Source organism: Acomys minous, assembly GCF_964271855.1.
Source record: "Acomys minous genome assembly, chromosome: 9".
NCBI lineage: Eukaryota > Metazoa > Chordata > Mammalia > Rodentia > Muridae > Acomys > Acomys minous.
Window position 1 is genome coordinate 4,129,218 of NC_140490.1, and position 21,372 is coordinate 4,150,589.

A 21,372-nucleotide genomic window follows, 5' to 3' on the forward strand; every position below is an offset into this window, starting at 1 on the left:
GTGTTCGCATCCTACAAAAACCATTTATTGTACCAAATAAGCAATTCATTTAACCGAACGGCTGTGTAGCTCTTTTGCCCTCCTGCATTAATTGTGCCAGGGGGAGAATGGTGGTTACATTTTTTTTTTTGCTGTCTGTAATTTGCTCTCTTTTTTTTCATCCAAGAACCGGGAGGTGTTCAGCCATGGCTTCTTCCTCTGGTCACCGCTCCATCGAGGGGACAAAAATAATATGCAACAGCCTTGGGGGATGATAAAGGCAATTTGTATTTCCACTGTTTTCTTTTTTCTGATGTACAACCAAACTGTCACCAACAATCACTGCATTTTTTTTTCTGGGTCAAGACTGTTAACGTGAGCTAAGACCTGTGTTCAGTCCTCCAGTGCCCTTCCAGCTGCCTTGCTGTATGTGACCTCGCCATTAACTCCTGCTCTTCCTCTCCTCCCATCCAACCACATGGTTATAGCCAAGATGTCCATCTACAAGAGAATGAGACGAGCATGTTGTTTTGATTGCGGACGTTCTGAGCGTGACTGCTCGTGCATGTCAGGCCGTGTGCGTGGTAACATGGACACCCTTGAGAGAGCCTACCCGCTTTCTTCTGTCTCTGTTAATGATTGCTCCACCAGTTTCCGTGCCTGTAAGTTTAACCTCAACACACACGGTTCCATGTTTATGCTCGTCCGTGGTATTGGCCCTGTCTTGTGTTGTGCCCTGTGGTCCTGTGAGTCCGCTGAGCTAGTGTTGCCTTCCTAATGTGCCCTTGTATGTGATTACGTGTTGCCTGTGCTACTGTGTATGTGCTGAGAAGGCTTTCCCTTCTGACCTTTTTGTGCTTCTTGTGACAGTGAATGAGATTGGCATGTGACAGCCTGGTGATAGCCTCCCTCTCTCTTATCTAAATAAGTAAAGTGACAGGAAAGCAAGCACTGTTTTAATAGAGGATATAAGAAATGCAGAAATTCAGATTTAGAAGTGACTAATAATTGGGGTGGATCAAAAGGGTGGAGGAAAAAGAATAGGATGAAAAAGCTTGCTAGAATTTCAAAATACAATAGCATCTAGATGAAGATGTTTGCTCATGTATGTGAGCAAACATATATATATGTATGTATGTATATATATGTATACACACACACACACACACATGAGTGCATACATACACACATATACAGTTTTGTCCTGTGTATTTCTTACCAGAGTCTTATTCCTCAGTACCAGATGTTATCTTCAGTTCTTAAAGAGATTATTTATTTTTAAATCTGCCAACCTCCATAGACTGGTAATTTCTAGTGCTTCCTTTCAAAAAGTTGACTCGTTCAAAGGAGGCTCCTGAGACACTCATTAACATCTTATATTTTCCCAACAATTTAGTCCCACTTAACCAAGGTATTGTGCAGCAGTCAGGAATCTAAATAACAAAGATTTAAATTGGGAACCTCCAGGATTTCCTTTCCTTTATAGCTGAGGCCTTTGTCGCTGCCAGGCTGTTCCCAATGCAAGATGCTGTAGCAGCCAAGCATTTGGCAGCTGCTGAGTCTGAGGAACCAAATTCCCGAACTTACCCTTATCCCTGTTTTCATTTGGCTGGCATGGTTGGTAGGGGATGTCACAGATACTTTGGATTGAGATGCTAAGGTGCGCATCATTGTCCGGTGGCAGAAGAGCTTGAATTCTGCATGAGCACTTGGCTGCTCTTGAATTATCACATGACCTTGAACTCTTATTTGTGAATGTATAGGACATAGGAGATGATGATCCTCTCTGTGTTTCATCAATTTCTCTTCAGAGAACCCAACAGAGTCCTTGTGGCCTATCCAGCAGGACAGAGTCCTAATTTCACTGAATAGAGTGCGAAGCCATGCCAGGTGCTGCAGTTCATGTTTGAAGTCTGTAAACTGTGTGTTGAGCTGTGTATTGAAGGCATTCACAAGCTTGATCTGAGACCAGGGAGCCATTTTCCTCTGATTTGCAATGCATTGTTCTTTGAAACATGCTGAGGTCTGGACTGACTTAAAAGTGATAGTTACCGAGGGTTGTGCTGAGTGGTATTGTGGACTGTGCCAAGTACATTGACCTACAAAGGACTTTTGGGTCGGTTTGCTTTGCTTTGCTTTCGTTTTAATTTGTTCTTAGCGATGCTCAATATCCCTTTATTTTCCCTGCAAGAATTTGTTTTTCTCATTCATATGCTATGTAGCCTAGGTAGCCCGGGTCACAACTACACAAAGAATTTGCCTGTGATGTGCAGCAAGAACTAAAGTGAAAGATGAGCTGCTTAGGGAGATAACTCAGTAAGTTGCGCTGGTACCATTGGGCCACATCTCTGAATGGCAGAGGTGGATGTGACTGCCAGTCCTCCTGAGCCTAGGGCACAACTTCTTTCCTTGAGTAACTACTACGCTCTAAAATGTTGACCACAGATTTGGTGGAAAAAAAATAAGGATCCAATCTGGCTCTGAGCTTGGGGTCCTGTGGTCATGTCTTGGCACACTGGCCATCTGCTCCAATCACAGTAAAAATCTGTGTCCCTGCTTGAAGCCCACCATGTCCAGTGTGCTCAATTTCTATCTCAGTCAAGAAAAACCATAATTAGAGGGGTTTCTCAGCTCTGCAATTTAATCCAGACATTGATGGAGGCCAGGAGAAGAAAGTCTTGAAGTAAGAATGCCCTGTCCTCTCAGAAATATCCTGTTCACAGCACTGTCGTCTTTCCTGCCTCTCCATCACCAACCCCCACTGTGAGAGACAACAGGATTCAGGCTTTCAGTGGTATTGACAGCTCTAGTGACGGCTTGCTTTCTCTGTTTCACCGTCTTCTCTTCTTCTCACAAAGGCAGACTTCATCCAACCCTATGTGAGACCATTCACCTTTGACCACTAATAATAAGTTAGAAAAATCCATTTCAAGTTGAACCCTTTTAGAGACTCATGTTAGCCCTTCTTCTTCAATTAAAAATTAATACTTCTGTCTGCTGGATCCCCCTGGCAGAACCCCACAGCAATGCCCAGGCACCCTACTCGGGTGGTGGGTTGGGTGGTGTCCGTTTGAGACGGAGCAAATGGACTTTTAGAGCGGTGGTGAGAGTGAGCTTTTCATTAAATATGAGCAGACGTGAAACGGAGAGGGTTTGACAATTAGAAATGGCAGGAGAAGGGCCCTGGAATCAAAGTGAGGTCACATGGGCAGATCAGATTACTTCTCTTACATTCTTTAGTTGTTCCAAAGATCATTTTAAATTAGTGTCAGCAGAACCATGATGGGTTTTGCCCTTTGTCTTTTACGCCGGGGCTGTATTGTTTCCCAAGACACTCATTAAAGGTCATTACACTATTATGGGGCTCGCTTTGGTCGCCCGGTTTCCAGTTGAGCCAGTTGTGTTTCGGAGACTGCCTAATTCGTTCCCCTCCTGCCTTGTCTTTCCTTCTGTGCTATTTTTTTTTAACTTATAAAGCAAAGGATTTCCGTTTTTAAGGGACTTTAAATTGAAACACAAAGCCCCATTACACGTTTTCTGAAGTGGGAAGGGAAGTAGCTGTTTCCCAGAGGTGGTAATAGATTAAAAGTGTTCACAGGGTTTTGAAGACCTGTCTTCTAAGTGCTGTTTGACATAGCTCTCCTTGGAGGCGTGGCTCGTGACCTAGGACCAGTCCTTGTTAAGGCCGGTGCTAGGAGGCCATTTGTCTTGTATTGTACTCACTAGGAGACTGGAGGCCAAGCCATTGATATAAAGACCTTCAGGGAGGAAGGACTCATTTTAAAAAGATTTTTGTTTTCTAAGTGTCAAGAGCCTGGGGAAATAACTCAGTTGGACTGCCATGTAAGCATGAGAATTGGAGTTTGGTACCCCAGAACCCACATAACAAGCCAGGCATGATGCTTCATGCCTGTAACTCCAGCTTTATCGGGAGGGTGAGGGGTGAAAACAGGCAGATTCCTGAACGTCATTTGTCATTCAGCCTCACCAAATTGATTATCTTCAGATTTAATGAGAGACCCCTGCTCACTCATGCATACCCCACCCCACCAACCATTCACACACATCCAACATCAAAACAAAACAAAACAAAAAACAACCTAGGATGAATAGGGACCAGAGGCTGAACTGCTCAAATATTTAAGTCTAGACTGAGTGTTCATTATTCCAGTGTAGACTAGGGCTCAACACTAAAATCTAGAATTAGTGCTCACTATTAAAGTCTAGAATTACAGCATCATTTTCTGATTATGTAGATTTTTGTTTATACTCAGATGGTCTTGGCAGTGTGTCAGCTCCTTTCAAAGACACAAACATACTGTGCGTCTGACTTCTCTACAAGTCTCTGTTCTAGTGCAGAAAAAAAGAACCCGTCTCACATCACAAAATCTCACACACATCAGTATAGATGTAGGTTCTGATCAGTTCCGCTCTGTCCAGTATAGCTTTGTGAAGTGGACATTTCTCTCCTTGGAAGTTTATTCTTAATTCCAGTCTTGCCTGGTGTCTGATTGCTAAGTGTAATAGAAAGGGACAATTAAAATTATGATGTAGCGGCAATGAAAGGCCCTATTGATTTGGACCTGCCTAGACCTGCCTGACGTGATTCTGGTGACAGTCTGTCAGTAACGCTGGTGTAAGCAAATTAACCAAGTGAAGAAAGAAAAGCAGGCCTTTGGGTTTGCACTGGGAGCTAGTGTTAGCTCAAGCGCACCTGTGATTCCGCAGTCCGCCTTTCACCCGCCAGTAGTTTACCTGCACAGTTCCACAGCGCGCTCAGAAAAACTACTGAAGCTAATTTAAAATTATCACAGATGAAGCGTTCAGCTCAGATGGTTAAGCTGAGAGGAGAAGTCCAATATGATTAGGTGGGAAGGAGACACACCAAAGTCAATGTAGAGTAGTCTTGACCACTGCTTATCCTCAGTGGTCTTTGGTTTGTACAGGCTGAGAATTGGCATTACCAAGCGACCTGATGCCAAATGCCCAGCCAACTAATGACATTTTGAAGTAGATAAAGGCAGACACTAGAAACATCTTTAAAGGACACACCTTTGCCAACAGTCTCCACAGCCCTGGAGGAGACGCGAGGTTAACAAGCTACAGTTATACACCACCAGTCCGTAATCATATCATCCCCTTGATAGACAGTTTGGAGGGACCTCCCTCAAGCCCCGCCTCCCCAGTCTTCAGTGTTATGCACTTTTCTTCTCGGAACCAATGATTCCTCTTCCTGTCATCCGTGAGGAGAATAGGAGAAAGAAATCCAGAGGATACTTAGCACACATCAAGTTAATTTTAGTGTTTCATGTGGTTTTTTTTAAAAATAGATATATAATGACAGAAATTCATGGGATACAATGCGAGTTTTCTATGTGTGCATACATAGTGTCAAGATCGCATCAGCCTAATTAGCGTGTGCGTCACCTCAAACATCATTTCTTGTGATGAAACCTCCATAATCTTCGCTCTAGCTGGTTTGAATGACAGACTCTAGTCTCATCACCAGGAGATGCCCTGCTATCCAACTGGGCACCAGAGTTCCTTCCTCCTTTCTCCTATTTCATTAAGTTTTTGCTTTGATGACCACCTTCCCTGCCCTCCACTCCCATGTATTCTTTTTAAGTTTTTGAATCCATGTCTCCAATGCCTCTCTTTTTTATGCTACCCATGCCAATGTGGGCGTATCCCTCCTCATTCTGGCTCTCTCCTTCCCCCACTCCCTATCACACACATTGATAACAAATACTACTACGACCATTTGAGTCTCTGGCTCTTTAGCCAACCTCAGGCAGGCATCCTGATTTGTCCATTTGCATTGCGTTGTGGGAAGTGAAAATAAGGATAAGAAGGCAGATGGAACTGGGCTAGCATTTTACCCATCACATATGACTAAGATTAATAATATCCCCAGGAGGAGCCTCTTCAAGTGCAGCCATTGTCTTAAGCAAGGCTACTGAAGCCAACCTCTCTTGCTTAATTTCCGCTAGGCACACTGGGTAGAGAGTTGACTGAGAAGATGTTTCCTTTCAGGTAATGTGTTATCTCACACACAGTTGTCAGCTTCTGGAGTCACTGATGTCTGAGGTAGAAATCAACCTTTGTGAATAACTTCCTTGGTGAATAACTCCTGAAACTGATTCTCTTCCAAGAACACCAAGCAAAGCCCATTTTCACCCAGTATGTGGTGCTGGTGTTTGCAAGTCCAATGTCAGGGGAAGTAGTTGATTTGTAATAAGAGAGCCTCTTTGCCCCCAGACAAGGTGATGTTGAATCTCTTAAAGTAAATGACCTATGACAGTGCACTGTGTTCAGATGGAAGAGAATGTCACAATAGGCAGAACAGTCAGAGTTTCAAAGGACATTCTTTGACACAAGATTGAGAGACAGGAAGTAAAAAGGTCAGAATGAGGGAAGAAGGAAGGGCCCTTTCTATGTACCCTGTCACTTAGACACTTTACTTTCTGGGAGCTCTTGCCACACACACAAAAAAAATGACTCTGGCTCTTTAAAGAGAAGTGAAGAAACACACTGCATGCTATAGGTACACCAGACAGAGGTCTTTACACAAGGCAACATGGAAATTATGTTTGCATTTTTATTTTAGGGCAGTGGCAGGCTGTCATGATACTGGCCTTGACAGCTCTTACCACAAGGCAATGTGTTCTTACCTCCACGGTGGAAGACAAATGTAGCCAGCTAGCACTTCATTTCTCTTCCTCCTCCTCCTCCTCCTCCTCCTCCTCCTCCTCCTCCTCCTCCTCCTCCTCCCTCCTCCATTTCTCTTCCTCTTCCTCCTCCTCTGTCCTCCCTCCTCCCCCCAATTTTGTGGGTGACAGATGCCAGGGCCAGCTTGCTCTTCACTTGAGCCTTCTGCCTTGAGCCCAAACCCTGACCTTTACTTGATGAAATAAACTGCTGATGAACACACACAGGTTTGAATTAGAGCAGGCTTGGAGCAAATGTCAAGTCTATCTCCCGCCTTCTACCTACATCAGGAACATGGATTAGACCAAGTCTGGAGCTTGCAGTGCCTTAGGCTTTATGGGTCTGGGGAGACATAACTTATTAACAAAGAGTTATTAAATTTTTATCAATTTTACAACACAATGTAAATGCCTCCTATGAATCTACATTGTATTCATTATCATTTAAAACGTTAATTAAGTCAAAGTTGCATTTAATTTCTCTCTAAATGGGCCTCTGGGAAGAGCCTTTTAGAGACATCTGTGGGAGCATGCAGCTATGGAGCCGGAATCCCCCAGCCTACATTCAGGGTTCCTCCTTAAGTTGGTTGCTATGATGTGTCTGTGGCTAATTTGTCGGGATGTGATTGGGCATTGTCTCAATTTAGTGTCAGACCAACAGTGGTGTAAAGCCAGTCAAGAGATGCTGTGGGCTGCTGCCCAGGCTTCTAGGCATCCTTCTTCTCACGCGGGAACCAGCAGTCCATGTGTGCCACCTCTGCTCCCCGTCATGCATTAATTTGAGTCGCTTTCCTTATATGGTACCTATCATTTTAGCTGTTTAGTTCTTCATCTGAGATAGAGATATCTGGCTTAGTACAATTAGGACATTTTCTGTGACATGTGTACAAAATATGGTCATCTTTAGCATCTTTGATTCCCACCTAAGCCCAGAAATACACAGTGGCTCAATGGATGGGTCATTCTCATTGATAAGAAAATCCATAGGGAGATTTGATGAGAATTTGCTCTCCCAATTTGAACCAACAGTGGTACTCTTATTTTATGTGGGTACAGACCACAATCCCACATATGTTTAATTCGATACATAACATGGGGGCTAGGCTTACTAATATGACACTAGGACATGGCTACTTGGTTAACTTGTATCAAGTTAGGAGTAGACAATGCTGTCACTATACTGCTATGTATAAGGTACTCTGCCAGAACAGCAAGAGTGACAGAGTGCATTTGACAGATAATAATTTACCCTTACCATAAGTAGTTAGCACTCGATGCTGGCTGCAGCAGCTGTAAACTGAGGCATCTGTAGAGCACCTCATTTGTACAGCTTCAGCCATTTGATGAGGAAGCAATGGTAAAGCTGGCATTTGAAAACAGGCTGGTATGGTTCTATTTTCTCTGAGTAAGTTGAGGCACCTTGATCTTTGAACTACTGAATAAGGCTCATAGGCCAGTTCGTCTCTGTGGGGTGAAAAAGAGATGCAGGTGGCAGTGACGAGACTAGATGTAGACAAAGTCAGAGCCCCTCACAAAGCAAGTGGCCACCCACGAGTCTGGGGTTTCATTCTGTAGAGTGTGGGCAGAGGCGAAGGGAAGGGTAAAATAAGTCTGCCACCCTTCTGCACCCCAATCCTTTCCAACGCCCTAACACCAGGTAGGAGAGACAGAAGGTTAGTGGGGAGACGGGGCATTGAGATCTTCTTAAACTACTTCCTGCTGATTAGGGGTGTTGAGTTCCGTGGAACAAGTCCAATCTTTGTCTTGTCTGGATATCTCCAACTTCTTCTTGTCTCTTTTCTCATGACCACTTGACAAACCAGCAACAGCAGCAGTAGGAGCAGGAACCAGCAGGGGTAACAGCCCCGACTCCTCTCTTGAGGGCTCTGGTCTTTCTATATCTTCTCTAGGGTCCCCAGAATTAACCTACCTTCCGCTGGCAGAACCACACCTCTGCCTGAGCACATAGGAGGCAAATAGTCTGCTGCTGTGGACATTTGGAAGTAGCCCATATCCCACACCTGGGGTTAAAACAACAACAACAACAACAAAAACACATTCACATAACATAACTGGTGTTCTAAAGAAACCAAAACTCTCACTACAGGTGTAGATCAGAAAAGTGCACCATCAGGGACATTGTAGTAGTTTCCATAAGAGACTAACCATGGTGAAATAACTGAGAAACACTGCCACCCCAAACAAGAGAAGGGGAAAGCCCAGGGGCTGTGATGCGAGGTGGGAGGGAAGAGGTACTCTAAGGAGCCTCTGGTAGGGGACATTTTGTAGAGAGCTAGTAGGTTCCCCTCAGATGAAAGCCATTATCCAAAATACTAGTACAAGTAGTTGTAGTTTCTTTAAACACAATTTAATTAATGGCTCTGGAGCAGTTAAATTCCATTCGTTAGTGAAATTTCTTAAGTCTAATTCTCCCAGGCTGGCTAGTAGCCCTTGGAATTCCTACTTGAGTTTTGTGGAGCTTTCATACTTACTTACCTTTGGCAAGGAGTGGAGACCTACCTGGCCGTACTCCATCCCTTTCCTTTTCTCACCCAGCAGTTTTTCTTCCACATAGAATTCTCTCCAGTTGAATAGACCTTGAGCATGTTGAAGGTGACAGAGGTGGGCAGCTCAAGGGCTGATGTGATAGTATTGGCTCAGGCAGAGCAGCAGACAAATGGGGCCACCAGCTGGGACACATGACCAGCCCCTAAGGGTCCTGGCTTCAGCTGCATGTGGTAGCTTCAATTTCAGATCATGGAAATTATTTTTGAAAATCTCCTAGTGTGGCAGGGAGGCTTCTCTCCTCCCGTCGTTCTCAGGGAGACAGCATGTCTCCTTACATCTACAGAGGGGAAAAATAATAAGCACTCCACATCCTGTTCTATGAAAACCCACTGCAGTTTTCAACCACTTACCCTACTCCCGTGGAAACACAAAACACATTTTCTTGAGAGGCACTGCCACACAAACTCCTGGAACATCATGTGGCATGTCTAAGGATCATGGCACAATTTCCTTTTCCATTCTGCTTCTTTGTGCGTAAGTCATTTTCCTCTGTGTCCTTTGTGTCTCCACATCCATGTCAACTATGACATTTGTGTGCACCATTGACCCTAAAAAGTCATTAAAACAACATGGAAAAGTACTTGTGCCTTGGGTTTCCCCCACAGTGGTTGGCTGCACATACTAAGGATGCACATTCTGGAGGTGGAATGTGGCTGGTTGCACTGAGCCGGCTAGCCGTCCGCTAGCTCCTTCTCTCTAGAGTCTTGCCTTTAACCAATACACTGAGGCAGGCAGTCCTCCATTTGCTACAAGAGTTCTGCTTCTTCAGTCAGCCTGCCCTCTTCTACACAAAGTCTACAAAGATGGACAGAGTGAAGGTGGCCATTTTCAAAACAATAGAGACGGAAGAGATCTCTGTGTGCACCTAGGCAGTGCCTGTTTTGAAGGGAGATTGCTACATGTATATAGAGCTGTGTTGTGAGGAAATAGGTTTCTTATGATCAGCTGGGCTAAACCAAAGTTGGCCTGCACCCCCAACACCTACCTACTTTCCTCATCTTCTTTCTTCTCTTTCTCCTTCCTCTTTGACCATCTCATTTGATCACCATTAGTAGGTTCATTTCTCTCACTTCCAAGAGCAACAGTACAAGAAAATTTGCTTGGACTCTTCTAGTAACTAGGAAGATCCTGTCCTAGTCTCTTTGAACACAAAGTGAGTGCCAAGCATCCCCTGAGCTACAGTAGAGATACTGTACAAACTCAAAGTGAACTCTCTTAAGACCCATCCATCTCAGGATTGATCACCTTTCATGGCTTTCAAATGAAGGAAGACGATTCCAGCTTTAGAGCTGGAACCATACCAGATGTGTGGAGGATGACAGAGGGGCTATAACTGTGCCAGATGTATAGACAGTTAATGGGCATCTGTAGACCGAGGCACATGAGCCATCTCCTGCAAGCAGTGCAGATTCCTTGCATTACAGTGCTCTTTGTTTTGGCCAACATTAGCTTCCTGGGCTGGAGCCTGTTGCATCTCATCCAATCAAGAATTGACCTAGGGGCCTCCTTCTTTCCCTCCAGTTGGTCAGAAACATAGCTTGCTGGTATCACTGACTTGGCATCGTCTACTGGAGGGAACACTTGTGTAGACAATGACCTGAAGGATTCCCATTCGGTAAATATTTGATGAGGAAAAGAGGGAATAAATGAAGGGATTCTCCACCATTGAAGGCATAGCTGGCATGCAGAAACAGACTCACCCCGGATCCGTGAAGTTCTCGTAAAGCTTTCTAAGCAGCTTACCATAGAGGATGTCCATATACACATAAGCGCTAGAGTGCCCAGGGAACTTAGGAGGGGAAATGGAGCAAGAAACAAGCAGCATAAACTTGAAAGTTATCAACATGTATACGTCATCATTCTTTGTGAAGAGTAAGCCCTGGGAGAGAAGAGCCAGAGATGATGTACAAGAAAAAAAATGGTATAAGCCAAGACCCAATTTTGGGTTTTTATTTTTATTTTTATTTTTACTAATAGAGGTGAGGATCCTACCATGTATACAGAGACTTGTGATACTCCACTCACCTTCACTAATTTCAGTGGATCTGAATAGTTTTCATGGGAGTCAGAGTAGAGAAAATAAAACAACAGATAGGGCCAGTGTAAGAACAGAGCTTACCATGGCAAAGTGTCACCATCTTCAGACAGCCGCATCTACCTGCCCAAGAGAAGGTCTCTTCATGACGCCAGGGGAGGTAGGCAGATCTAACCACCAGCATCACTAAGGTGACACTTTCCCCCACTCTGGAGACTTCCAAGGTCAGGTGCTCATGCCTACTTTCTATGAGAGCTGTCATTTGTCTCATTCCACTCAAGGAAGGGACCTCAGCTGCCTGGCGTGTCCTCAGAGCTCTCTCAGCTAACACCAACCACGCCAGTCTTCTAGCAGTTCTCAGATGCTCTCTGTAGTTAGTCAGGGTTCAGCTGAGCATTCTTTCAGTGCAGAAAGACACACGTTTCCACACAGGACCTGCTACACATAGAACAGAGAGAATACCTCCAGCATGGATGCGTCAAAGCCAGCACCATGAGCAGGTGTTACTGCAGAAGGAGGTGTGGTGACCTGCCATGGAGAAGCAGGAGGTGGAAATGAATCTATGAAGTATTCTAGAACACACACAGGGACAAAGGAGTTGTAATGTGGTGAGCGTTGTGTGCTTCTGTGTGTTCTCATGTCTGCACAAGAGGGAAATCCAGGGACTCCTCACTGTTCATTGAGCTAGCTTGCCTTGTTGACAACTGAATTTTGATATCCTAGGAGGAACCTTAGCACAGGGGGTTTTGTTTTGTAGGGTGGAGGGCTTTGAAGTAAGCCCCATCATGGTCCTGTTTTGATATGGCCATCAAGTGGGCACCTAGTGGACACTGATCACTGTGGCAAGAGAGGCGTTTTATGGCGTATGAAGCATCCTACTTCTCAAGAAACTGATGTTCATAGACATCATCTATTTCTGCCCAGGGTCTCTAAATAATTTCCGGAGTGTCTGTCTCTTATCTATCCCATCTGTATGACAAAGTTAATACTAGGACTTATCTCAGGGGTTGAAAGGAAATACACACACAGGCTCAGTGCCTCCACCTCTCCCCCCCTTACATGATTGCCTTGCACTTATTGAGCATTATGATCTGTTATTGTTATTATGATCATTCATTAACACATGAAAAGATGAACTTGACCAAAAATCGCAGAGTGGATGATGCTTAGATGGAAAGAAGAGCATCCCTCACGGTATTGATAGGAATAATGATAAGTAGCCACTTTGACTATAGCTAATGCATTTCTTTCTCACGTGATGGAGTCTTGGTCAGCTAGCCTTCTGAAAGGATAAATCAATTACAGCAGAGACAGCCCATGGGTGGGGGCTGAGAGTTGAAAAGCTTAGCATGGAGGCTATAAAATTAAAATAGAATCAATTTACTTAATTTCCAGATCAAGGAGTCATAGTCTCAACAGAAATAAGCTTACAAAAGCTATAAAACCCAGCCACAATCTCCCTAAGATGTTGTTTCCCATCTTGGATACCCAGAAGTCTTTGCCAAATTTTTTAAAATAGAGGAACTGAATGATGCAATCTCTAAGTGGAACCCCAAAATTCTCACTCTCTCTATTTTTTTTTCATTGAAATAGAATCCAGAAGTTTTGGGCTTTGTTTTTTTTTAAATTTCTGCTCTTGCTGGTATAAGTCTTTTCAATGTGCCAAAGTTCACCTTCCAACGTTCTTACGCCCTCTGAGGAGAAGAGAATGAAATTCTTTGAGTGTGGAACGATTGGACTTTGTCATGTTGTTCTTGGGTTGTGACTCCTCAGCCTCTGGCCAAGGATGGCTCTGTGTGATGAGTTCAGTCTAAAGTCTCACCTCTTTCTTTCCGCTTGAGAAGAGTGGACAGGAAGTCCACCTGTAGCACGTGCTTATCTGTATCCCGGAGACTTGAAGGTTACCGATAGTCACACGACACAAACAGTGCCCAGCCCTTACATGCTGAAGGACAGCCACTAAGTGTCCCCAGCCATGCTAGTTGTGACTTATTTTGTGTCTTCCCAGTTTGTGGAAGGATGAGGGGTGAAAAGCAAGGACACACCTCTTCAGACCAAAAGCGTTTTCTAGGCTGGAAGGTACGTGCTGGTCAGGGCCCTGGGTAGCCCTGTTCCTGGGAGTCTGACAGGAAATGTTTAGGCACTTGAATGTTGTTCAGGAAGATGTGGGTAGGAGGAACTTTAGAGCGGGGGTTGGGGGGAGAAGATAGATGAGGGGTCCAGTCTGTGGGTTTGTGGTTTGTAGGGTGGGGGGCTTTGAAGTAAGTCCCATGTGGTCCTGTTTTGATGTGGTCATCAAGCGGACACTTAGTGGAAACTGATCATTGCAGTAAGAGTGCTGTTTTATGATGTATGAAGTATCATAGAGATGCTGCTCATACATGTAAAATACATACATGCATACATACACACACACGTATATACATACATATGTATGATCATCCTGGTCACACTGGATCCCTATCTTTGTGGATTTTCCACCTCTAGGATGGGCCTGGAGAATCAGGGAGTTCTGTGTGTCCTTGGAAGAGTAATGGACGAGGGAAGAGAGGAAGGCAGAGAGGACCAGACAGGCAGCCATCTCTTTGCTTTCCAATCCCAACACTTCGTTTTCATGATGTTTTTCTTTGCCTCCCTGCAGTTGTGATAACAGTTGGTATAGAGGCTTCATGCCACCACCACCACCCTGTGGTTTGCTCTGCCCACCTCTGCCCCTTGTTGAATTTCTTGGCAGGGACATTAGTGCTACAAGCAAGCCTGACTAGGCTTTTCTCTGTGCCTTACCCCATACCCTTCGAGTAGACCTGGCATAAGGACGGGACTAGCCGCGCACATTTGAGACTGCAAACCCACACATTGTCCTGCTCTCGCATCTATTCTAGCAAGAGCTGACTTGGCTTCTGGGCCGTATTTCAAAACTGCCCGCGTAGGTAGGGGGCACTGTGTGCTAACAACCTCAGGGGCTCCGTCATTCTTGTTTGATCTACCACTATTTCCCCTCCAAATAGTCTCCCTCACCCCAGCACTACTGAGTAGGATAGCATAGTACAGAACAGTATTAATTAATTTATTATGCCTGCCACGCTTGGAGTGAATGCAGGGCCCAAGGAAGGCTTAGTTTAAAGTACAAACTAGTAATTGCTGTCATTGCATTTTAAAGAGGGAGAAGATATAACTTCGGAGTTGCTCTTTTGGATCCTAAAACTTACTATGTAGCTCAGACTGGCCTTGTAGTCTTAGCAATGGCCCTGCCTTGGCTGTAGGGGTGCTGGGATTATAATTCTGAGTCACCAAGCCCAGCTACTAAAAAAAAAAAAAATTTTTTTTTTTCTTGACAACCAGTCACCTGTCATAGTAGGATGATTTCACTTTGTAACATGGCACTGAGACTCCTTCATATTTTGGTCTCAAAGAACTTCACAGGTATGGTTTTCACATAAGTTTTCTCTAGGTAGTTTCCACAGCAGTCCTTCTGACATGCACATTAGTGTGATACTTCCCCGTGCCTTATTCTTTCCCTGGTAGTTAAAGCTTGTCTGTCAGTAAACAGGTCCACAGGCTAACTCTGGCTCTTAGCCTGCTTTCCCAAGTGAGGTTTGACTGTAACGCAGTCACACTCATTCATTTGCTTATGGTCCCTGGCTACATTTGGGGTCACAGCAAAACAGAATAGTTCCAACGGAGATTTGGCTCCTGAAAAGCAAAATGTTTACCATCCCACTTGTTCAGGGAAACATTTGCTGACTCTGCTTTCACAGTTCGGTTTTTAAGTCTTGCCAACTCCCGGCAAGCTATCTTGGCTGGCTATACCCAAACTCAAGTCAGAATTAGTCTCCTCTGAGGGCCAGTTGCAGTCTAGATAAACCCCGCTTAGAGTTGCCTTCATGAATTTTTATGGAAGCAAGTAGTACCAGTATGGATGAACTGCCAGCCTGGGCCTTGAACTCTGGCCATTCTGCACAGAGTAGCCAAGAACATCCTAGGGGTTCAACAACCACTTTGGGAATGACACGGAAACTGTAAAGAATGTGTTTTCCTGGCTTATTGAGCGTATGTTTCTTCATGTTTCCTTATATTGTCTTGAACAATGAAGTTATGCCTGAACAGCTAGTTCTATTGGCTGTTGGACACTCTTAGGTAGATCATTCTAGAACTGGTCTCTGCTTCTTGTAAAGGAGTCCCCTCTCTTTGATTCCTCCTGCTGGTTGTCATGTGCTGTTTGGACCCTGCGGCTCATCTGAACGTGCTGCCTTTCTTCCTTACGTCACTGGGTTACCTGAGTCTTTGTGGGTAGAGGTATGTACTGGAAAGGCAAGATTTCACTACTTCCCCAGTGATGTCATGCTGAGGTCCTTTGAATCCAGACTTCAGTTTTCTAATGCAAGCATACTGGGGGTTATCTACCTTTATTCTTTGTGGATCTGTACTTACCAGCTCTTTTCACAAAGAAAGGAAAGGCTTGCTCCTGTAATCACTCCAGCACAGCCAGTTGCCTCCAGCTTACCGGCTTAACACACTGGGTAAGCAGAGTCAACACCCACCTTAAATCTTGTGAGCCCAGGACCCCTCTGTAAGACCATCCTCACCCAGGTCTTTCACCTCACCGGGGAACTCACCTGGCAGCTCTATGTCCCCAGGGCATGTGGTAGACAAATGCCACCGTTTGCCTATGTTTATGAGTTTCTTGTCCAAATTCCCTATGTGCTCAAATCGAGTCCTCTGATACTTGAGTCTCTGGATCGGCGCCTGACCCAGATAGCGGGAGGATGTGAAGAGGTGTTACACAATCACAGTTGCTTCGGGCTGGCTTGGAACACCCTTCTGGTTGTGGTCCGAGCTATTCTGTAGTTGTTAGAGATTAAATCTCAATAACTTTTAAAAAATTAGAGTATGTTTCCATCAGCCGAATCTCTGACACCCAAAGAACAGCTGCGCCCTCCCCTAAAGCCCCACACCACTGATCACGTGACAGTTTGGCTTGAGATCGGATCGGGTTGACAGAGGAATTGTCCTTTTTCATTTCCCCCGGGGCCCTTGATCCCATTTGGGCCCCCTCCCCCCAGTGAAGATACAAACCCCATTGCACTCTTCTGTCCTTTAGACTCTTTTGTTCTTCTTATTTGTTTTTTCCCCTGTTAGAGATCTAATCAGAGTCTTAAGTGGCGTGGCCATTAGTTATCACCCCCGGATCCGAAGCCTGCACTTTACTTCTCTTATTCCTGCGCACCTATCGCTGGCTGTGGCGCTACCGCTGGCGGTGCGTGGGTACTCGGGTGTTAATTTATTTCACAGTTTCCTTTGCAGATATAATCAGACGCGCTATCACTCCCTGCTTTCTTCTCTTTATTGTGTTCCTTTGCTAGCACATCTCTGTGATCTCCCCAACCCCCTTGAAAAATGACAGGTGGTGTTTCTTTGCCCACAGTATCAGAGGCGTGTATCCTCCACAACTTCCTTATTGCCAGGTAAAACAATATAACGTATTATAGCTGTAATCTTAGGTAGTCATAACTCAGGCTTTGCTCTATGAACATGTTTCCTAAATGTCTTGGTGGTCAAGGTATCTGTTCTCCAAAAAGGGGGCGGGGGGGGGGCACGGAATGCTCCTTTTATCTCAATTGTAATAAATAAAGGACGGGGCTCAGTTAATCAGGGGGATGCCTTGCCCCTTATCTTTATTCATTAGAATGCATGAACATGAGTCTCGTGTTAAGTGATCAAATTGTTTTATTAATAACACAGTTCGAACAAAAAGGGCGTCTCTGTTGATGTATTTGGGTATTTACTGGGTGACTTACAGTGCTTTATATATTAGAATTGGTTTCTCAACAATTAGCATGCTAAGGTTTTATATAACCCATACTTCAGGTAATACAAGATTATTAAACTTCAACCAGTGTGTTAGAAATCTGCTGATGGGCAATAAAATTCTTACATATAACAGCACTGGAGAAATAGAGCTGCACATTTGTGTTTAGATTGTGAGATAGATGGCCTCAAATCACAGGGACTTGAAATGCGAGTCGACCAGAAGGTGGCGCTGCACTCCTAGAAATGAAGGCCGCCTTGCCAGCCGGCGTCTAAGAGCTAACCCTCCTGCTTCACTTCCTGCCTTTTCCCCTTCTCCTGATTCCCTCTCTTTCTCCCAGAGATGTGCCTGCAGTAAAACAACACCTCTCAACTTACAATATTTCTTTTAAATCCAGTTTGCCTGCTTGAATGCTCACTTGGAAAGAGTTCCAGCCAAATAACCATGCCAGTATTTTCAAAAGACAAAGACACAAAACCTGGGTTCGCCCTCAGACTGCCTCACCTCCAAGTCTAATTGTTGTTTTATGGGGTGGTTTTTGTCTGTCATCTATTTATTTATGCAGATTAGTTCCCGGGGGCACATCAAGGGGTAAAGGGTGTACTTACAAAGTTAATCAATGTACTGGATTAATATTCTATTGGAAATAATTCTAACTTGATTCTCTTTCACAGAGAGTTACCAGTGTAGAATCCATGCTCACCAAAAAGTGTTGCTTTTCTCTCTGGAGCCAGAACTAAGCCCTGGCAGATGGGATACAGGCTTATTTTTATGTCTTGTTTTGGATTTTAGTAAAGTTATTCATAGGAAAATTGATTGGTTTTCAATCTGGACATTATCAATGAGCCAAACACGACTAAATAAATAATAACAAAAGAAACCAGACCTACAAGCAACAACTATTTATTTTTTTATCCATATATATGTCCTACTTTCAAATTTATTTTTTTAAACTACAGATACATCTTTTATTTTATTTTTTTTAAAGAAACTATAACATGTGCGTAAGCTGTAACCATGGACTGACCTATTTAGGAGACAGGCATATTCTTGAGGTTGTAGAAAAGGAACATTTAAATGTTCCTAGAATGATTAATTTACCTATTTTTCTCCATTATTCTACCTGTTAGAAACTTGGAAGACATAGTTTGTTTATTTTCTGAACGAATACTTTTAAATGATTAATTTTGGAAGTCCATTTGGGCTTTTCTATTTTGAGCTTTTTTTTTTTTTCTTTTTAACTTTCAGGCTTGGAGGTACTAGCCAGTGCTTTGTATTCTTTGACCTGCCTGTGTGCTTTTGACAGAGCCCATTACATGGTGTTATTGATCCGACCAAACCACACAGCAGAGGGCTGGGGAAGCGGACCCTTGTCTGGGATTCTCCTTCCAAGAACTGGTTTTGTTGACAATGAGTTTTGAGGAAACAATTGTCATTGGTTTTCAGTAAAAGCTGCTCCCTGCTGGCCTCCCTTCCAGCCCCCTGCCCTGATGGCAGGATCAACTCAAAGCTGAAGACAGGAAATTAGCACCTCAGGTTAGCTTGACCACTCTGTAAGGACTCTAATGATTAGAAACAAGATGCCAGGCAGCAAATACGATGTGGGCAAGTTTATTATATGAGTGTGGGAGAGCGGGGAATGGGGAGGAAGTGCCCCAGAGAGAAAGACACACGCACGCACGCACGCACGCACGCACACACACACACACACACACACACACACACACACACGCACGCACGCACACGGGGTGGGGTGGCGGGGAGATTAGAGCAAAAGAGCAAGAGAGAGATGAGGTGGGTTTTCCCTTTTCATATATCCTGAGCAGCTGGCCTACCCATGGTAGGCAGGTAATGATATCATAGGTTGCTAGGCAGACTGGCAGTATGCTAACAGACTCAGCTTCCTGTAACCCACAGGACCCTTCTCTGAGGGCTTCAATAACTTTATCTTGCTGTCATTTCCCCTCATCAGGATGGACTGACGTGCCCATTGCAGTTGCGGGCACTTGCATATGTCTTATCTTTAATCCTTGTAGCTTCAGCGCAGCACAAGGGAAAGTGGGCTGAGCTAAGCAGGTTTTCGGAGTTTTCTCTAACGGATTTACTTCCCGCCCACTTTCAGTCTGAACAGTTAGAATAAAGGGCAGACAACTTCGTGATGATCTGAATTGCCCAGATACTGTCGTAGTTTGTCGCTTGGGATGTGAAGTCTTATAGTTTGCGTGTGTCCATGTCCTCTCAGCTGTGTGCTCAGATGAGCGGACTGCTCCACTGACACTGATTTTCTTAGAGTCCCTTACATAAGTATTTTCCTTGTCTTTGCTTTACTCAAGTGTTGCCTCCACCTACCTGATTTCCCCACATATTATTGCCACTTTATACATTATTACTATGGACGTCGTGCGTCCCCAAGGGACCATGTCTCCTCAGCCTGGGACAAACGGAGACCAGCTGGCGCTCATTCCTAGTCCGTTTTGGTCTCCAATCTTAATTTTCCATGAATATCCTACTCTGTAGCACTTAGTGTCTGGGCTGTTTATTGAGCTCGGATGTGATGCCATCATACAACATTTTTGTATGGCTATTTTTATATAACTTGTGTATTACATATTTTTGGGCGAAACTGTCTTGTTTCTCCAGCTAAACTTGTGGCTATCTGTTACTGGATGTGTTTTTAAAATATTTTAAAGAAAAATTCAAGGAAAAGCAATGCCTTTAGGTTTTGCTTGCTTTGATTACTACTTTATTATTTATTATTTATGAATGTATTTGTGCACGCATTTAGGCAGTGCTGGGGATTGAACCTAGGAACATGTATTTGCTTCACAATTGTTTATTCTTGAACTACACCCCCAGCCCAGTGTTCCCAAGATTTTGGTTGGTAAGACAGGCCTGAGACTCAAGCATTGCTCTCCTCCAAAGTGGCCTGGTTCCTTTCCTCTCTACTCACCAAGGCAAACCATACTTTCCTTGGCACAGCAGTCTTTGTTTTCCTCTTCTGTACCTCTCTAGGTTGAATCTGGTAGGAAGCGTTGGCGAGTTATTTTGTGGCTGGCTAGGTTTGCGTCCTTTAGTCGAAGGCTGGCTCCAGTGATATCTCCCACATCATGGGAGAAAGCATCCAGGCTCAAGCCGTCACTAAGCAGAGCTGGGAAAGTTTTGTATTTGATGAACCCCGATCCCTAGGACGGGAAGTGTAGCCGATGCCACACATGAGATCTAGGCCTTGGAACAGGACGCTGGGGCTGCTGGCAGTGAGACTGTGTTCCTTCCCTCTGTATTGCTGGCCCAAGCCACTAGGATCAATTTACTAGAAAACTGCACCAGGGGCTCGAGCCTGTGGGAGATTCGGAGACCGGAGAATGTCGCTAGAGGGACCTCAACATGTAGCTGGGGAGCAGGGCAAGTTAGAACAGGAAACAAATTAATAATGGGACTAAATAGGGAAGTGACAGGAGTAATATGGGAACGGACAAGAAAGCCTTAAAGAAAGACAGGTTCTACCTGATCAGGAGCCTTTCTTGGGAAGGATGAGTGTAGCCTGTCCCTTGAAGGCAGGGTAGCCTGGAAAAGAGCAGTGGGAGGAGTCCCCAGCTCAGTATCTGCCTGCCCCTGCCATCATGTGGGTATCCCATGGCCTCCCACAGGACGTCCAGGGAAAAGAGCCCCTCACAGCCAGGCAGAGGAGTCCCCAGCTCAATATTTGCCTGCCCCTGCCATCATATGGCTATCCCACGGCCTCCCACAAGACGTCCAGGGAAAAGAGCCCCTCACAGCCAGGCAGCACAAGCGTCTCGTGATTTAGACAGAACAGTGGGGTTTCTCCCTGTTTCCATCTGACTTTCATTTGTCACAGCCTCCTCCAGTTGCGCCCATTTAAAGGGTCTCTGGCTTGCTTTGTTTTATGACACTTGGCAAACCTAATTATTTGGCCTGCGCAGTCCACCGGGGCCACACAAATGTGGTTCAAAGGTGAGCGGTGGGTGTAATGCAAAGGATGGGGTACACACAGGATGCCCAACTCATTCTCCCAGTTGGACAAAGGAGCAGTTGCTTGGGGGTCGGGGGTGGGGGGTGGAGGGGAGGTGGGGGTGGCAGAAAGTGAGTTGCTGTACCATTAAAAGACAACAGACACGCAATGTGGAACATCTCATAACAGACTTCCACAATATCCCTCATGCCAAGAAAACCATGATGGAGAGAGGTTAGTGAGAGTGTAGCAAGGGAGCCAGTCAAACGCACGTTTTACACTTTCTGTCCGTTCTTAGAATATC

General features: G+C 44.7%; 1 protein-coding gene across 17 annotated transcripts in view; it reads left to right on the plus strand.

Moving 5' to 3' along the window:
* Nucleotides 1-21,372, plus strand: part of KCNMA1 (potassium calcium-activated channel subfamily M alpha 1) — a 700,634-nt gene that overhangs the window by 570,657 nt on the left and 108,605 nt on the right. For 4 of the 17 annotated variants that reach the window (XM_084794301.1, XM_084794303.1, XM_084794304.1 and 1 more), the window contains one exon: nt 468-641. The exons of 12 other annotated variants lie outside the window; for them this stretch is intronic. In XM_084794301.1, coding sequence (XP_084650427.1) covers nt 468-641 — 174 coding nt within the window. Of the gene's footprint in view, nt 1-467; nt 642-21,372 lie in introns of those variants that run through there. One more of the 17 variants, XM_084794299.1, reaches the window with a different exon arrangement.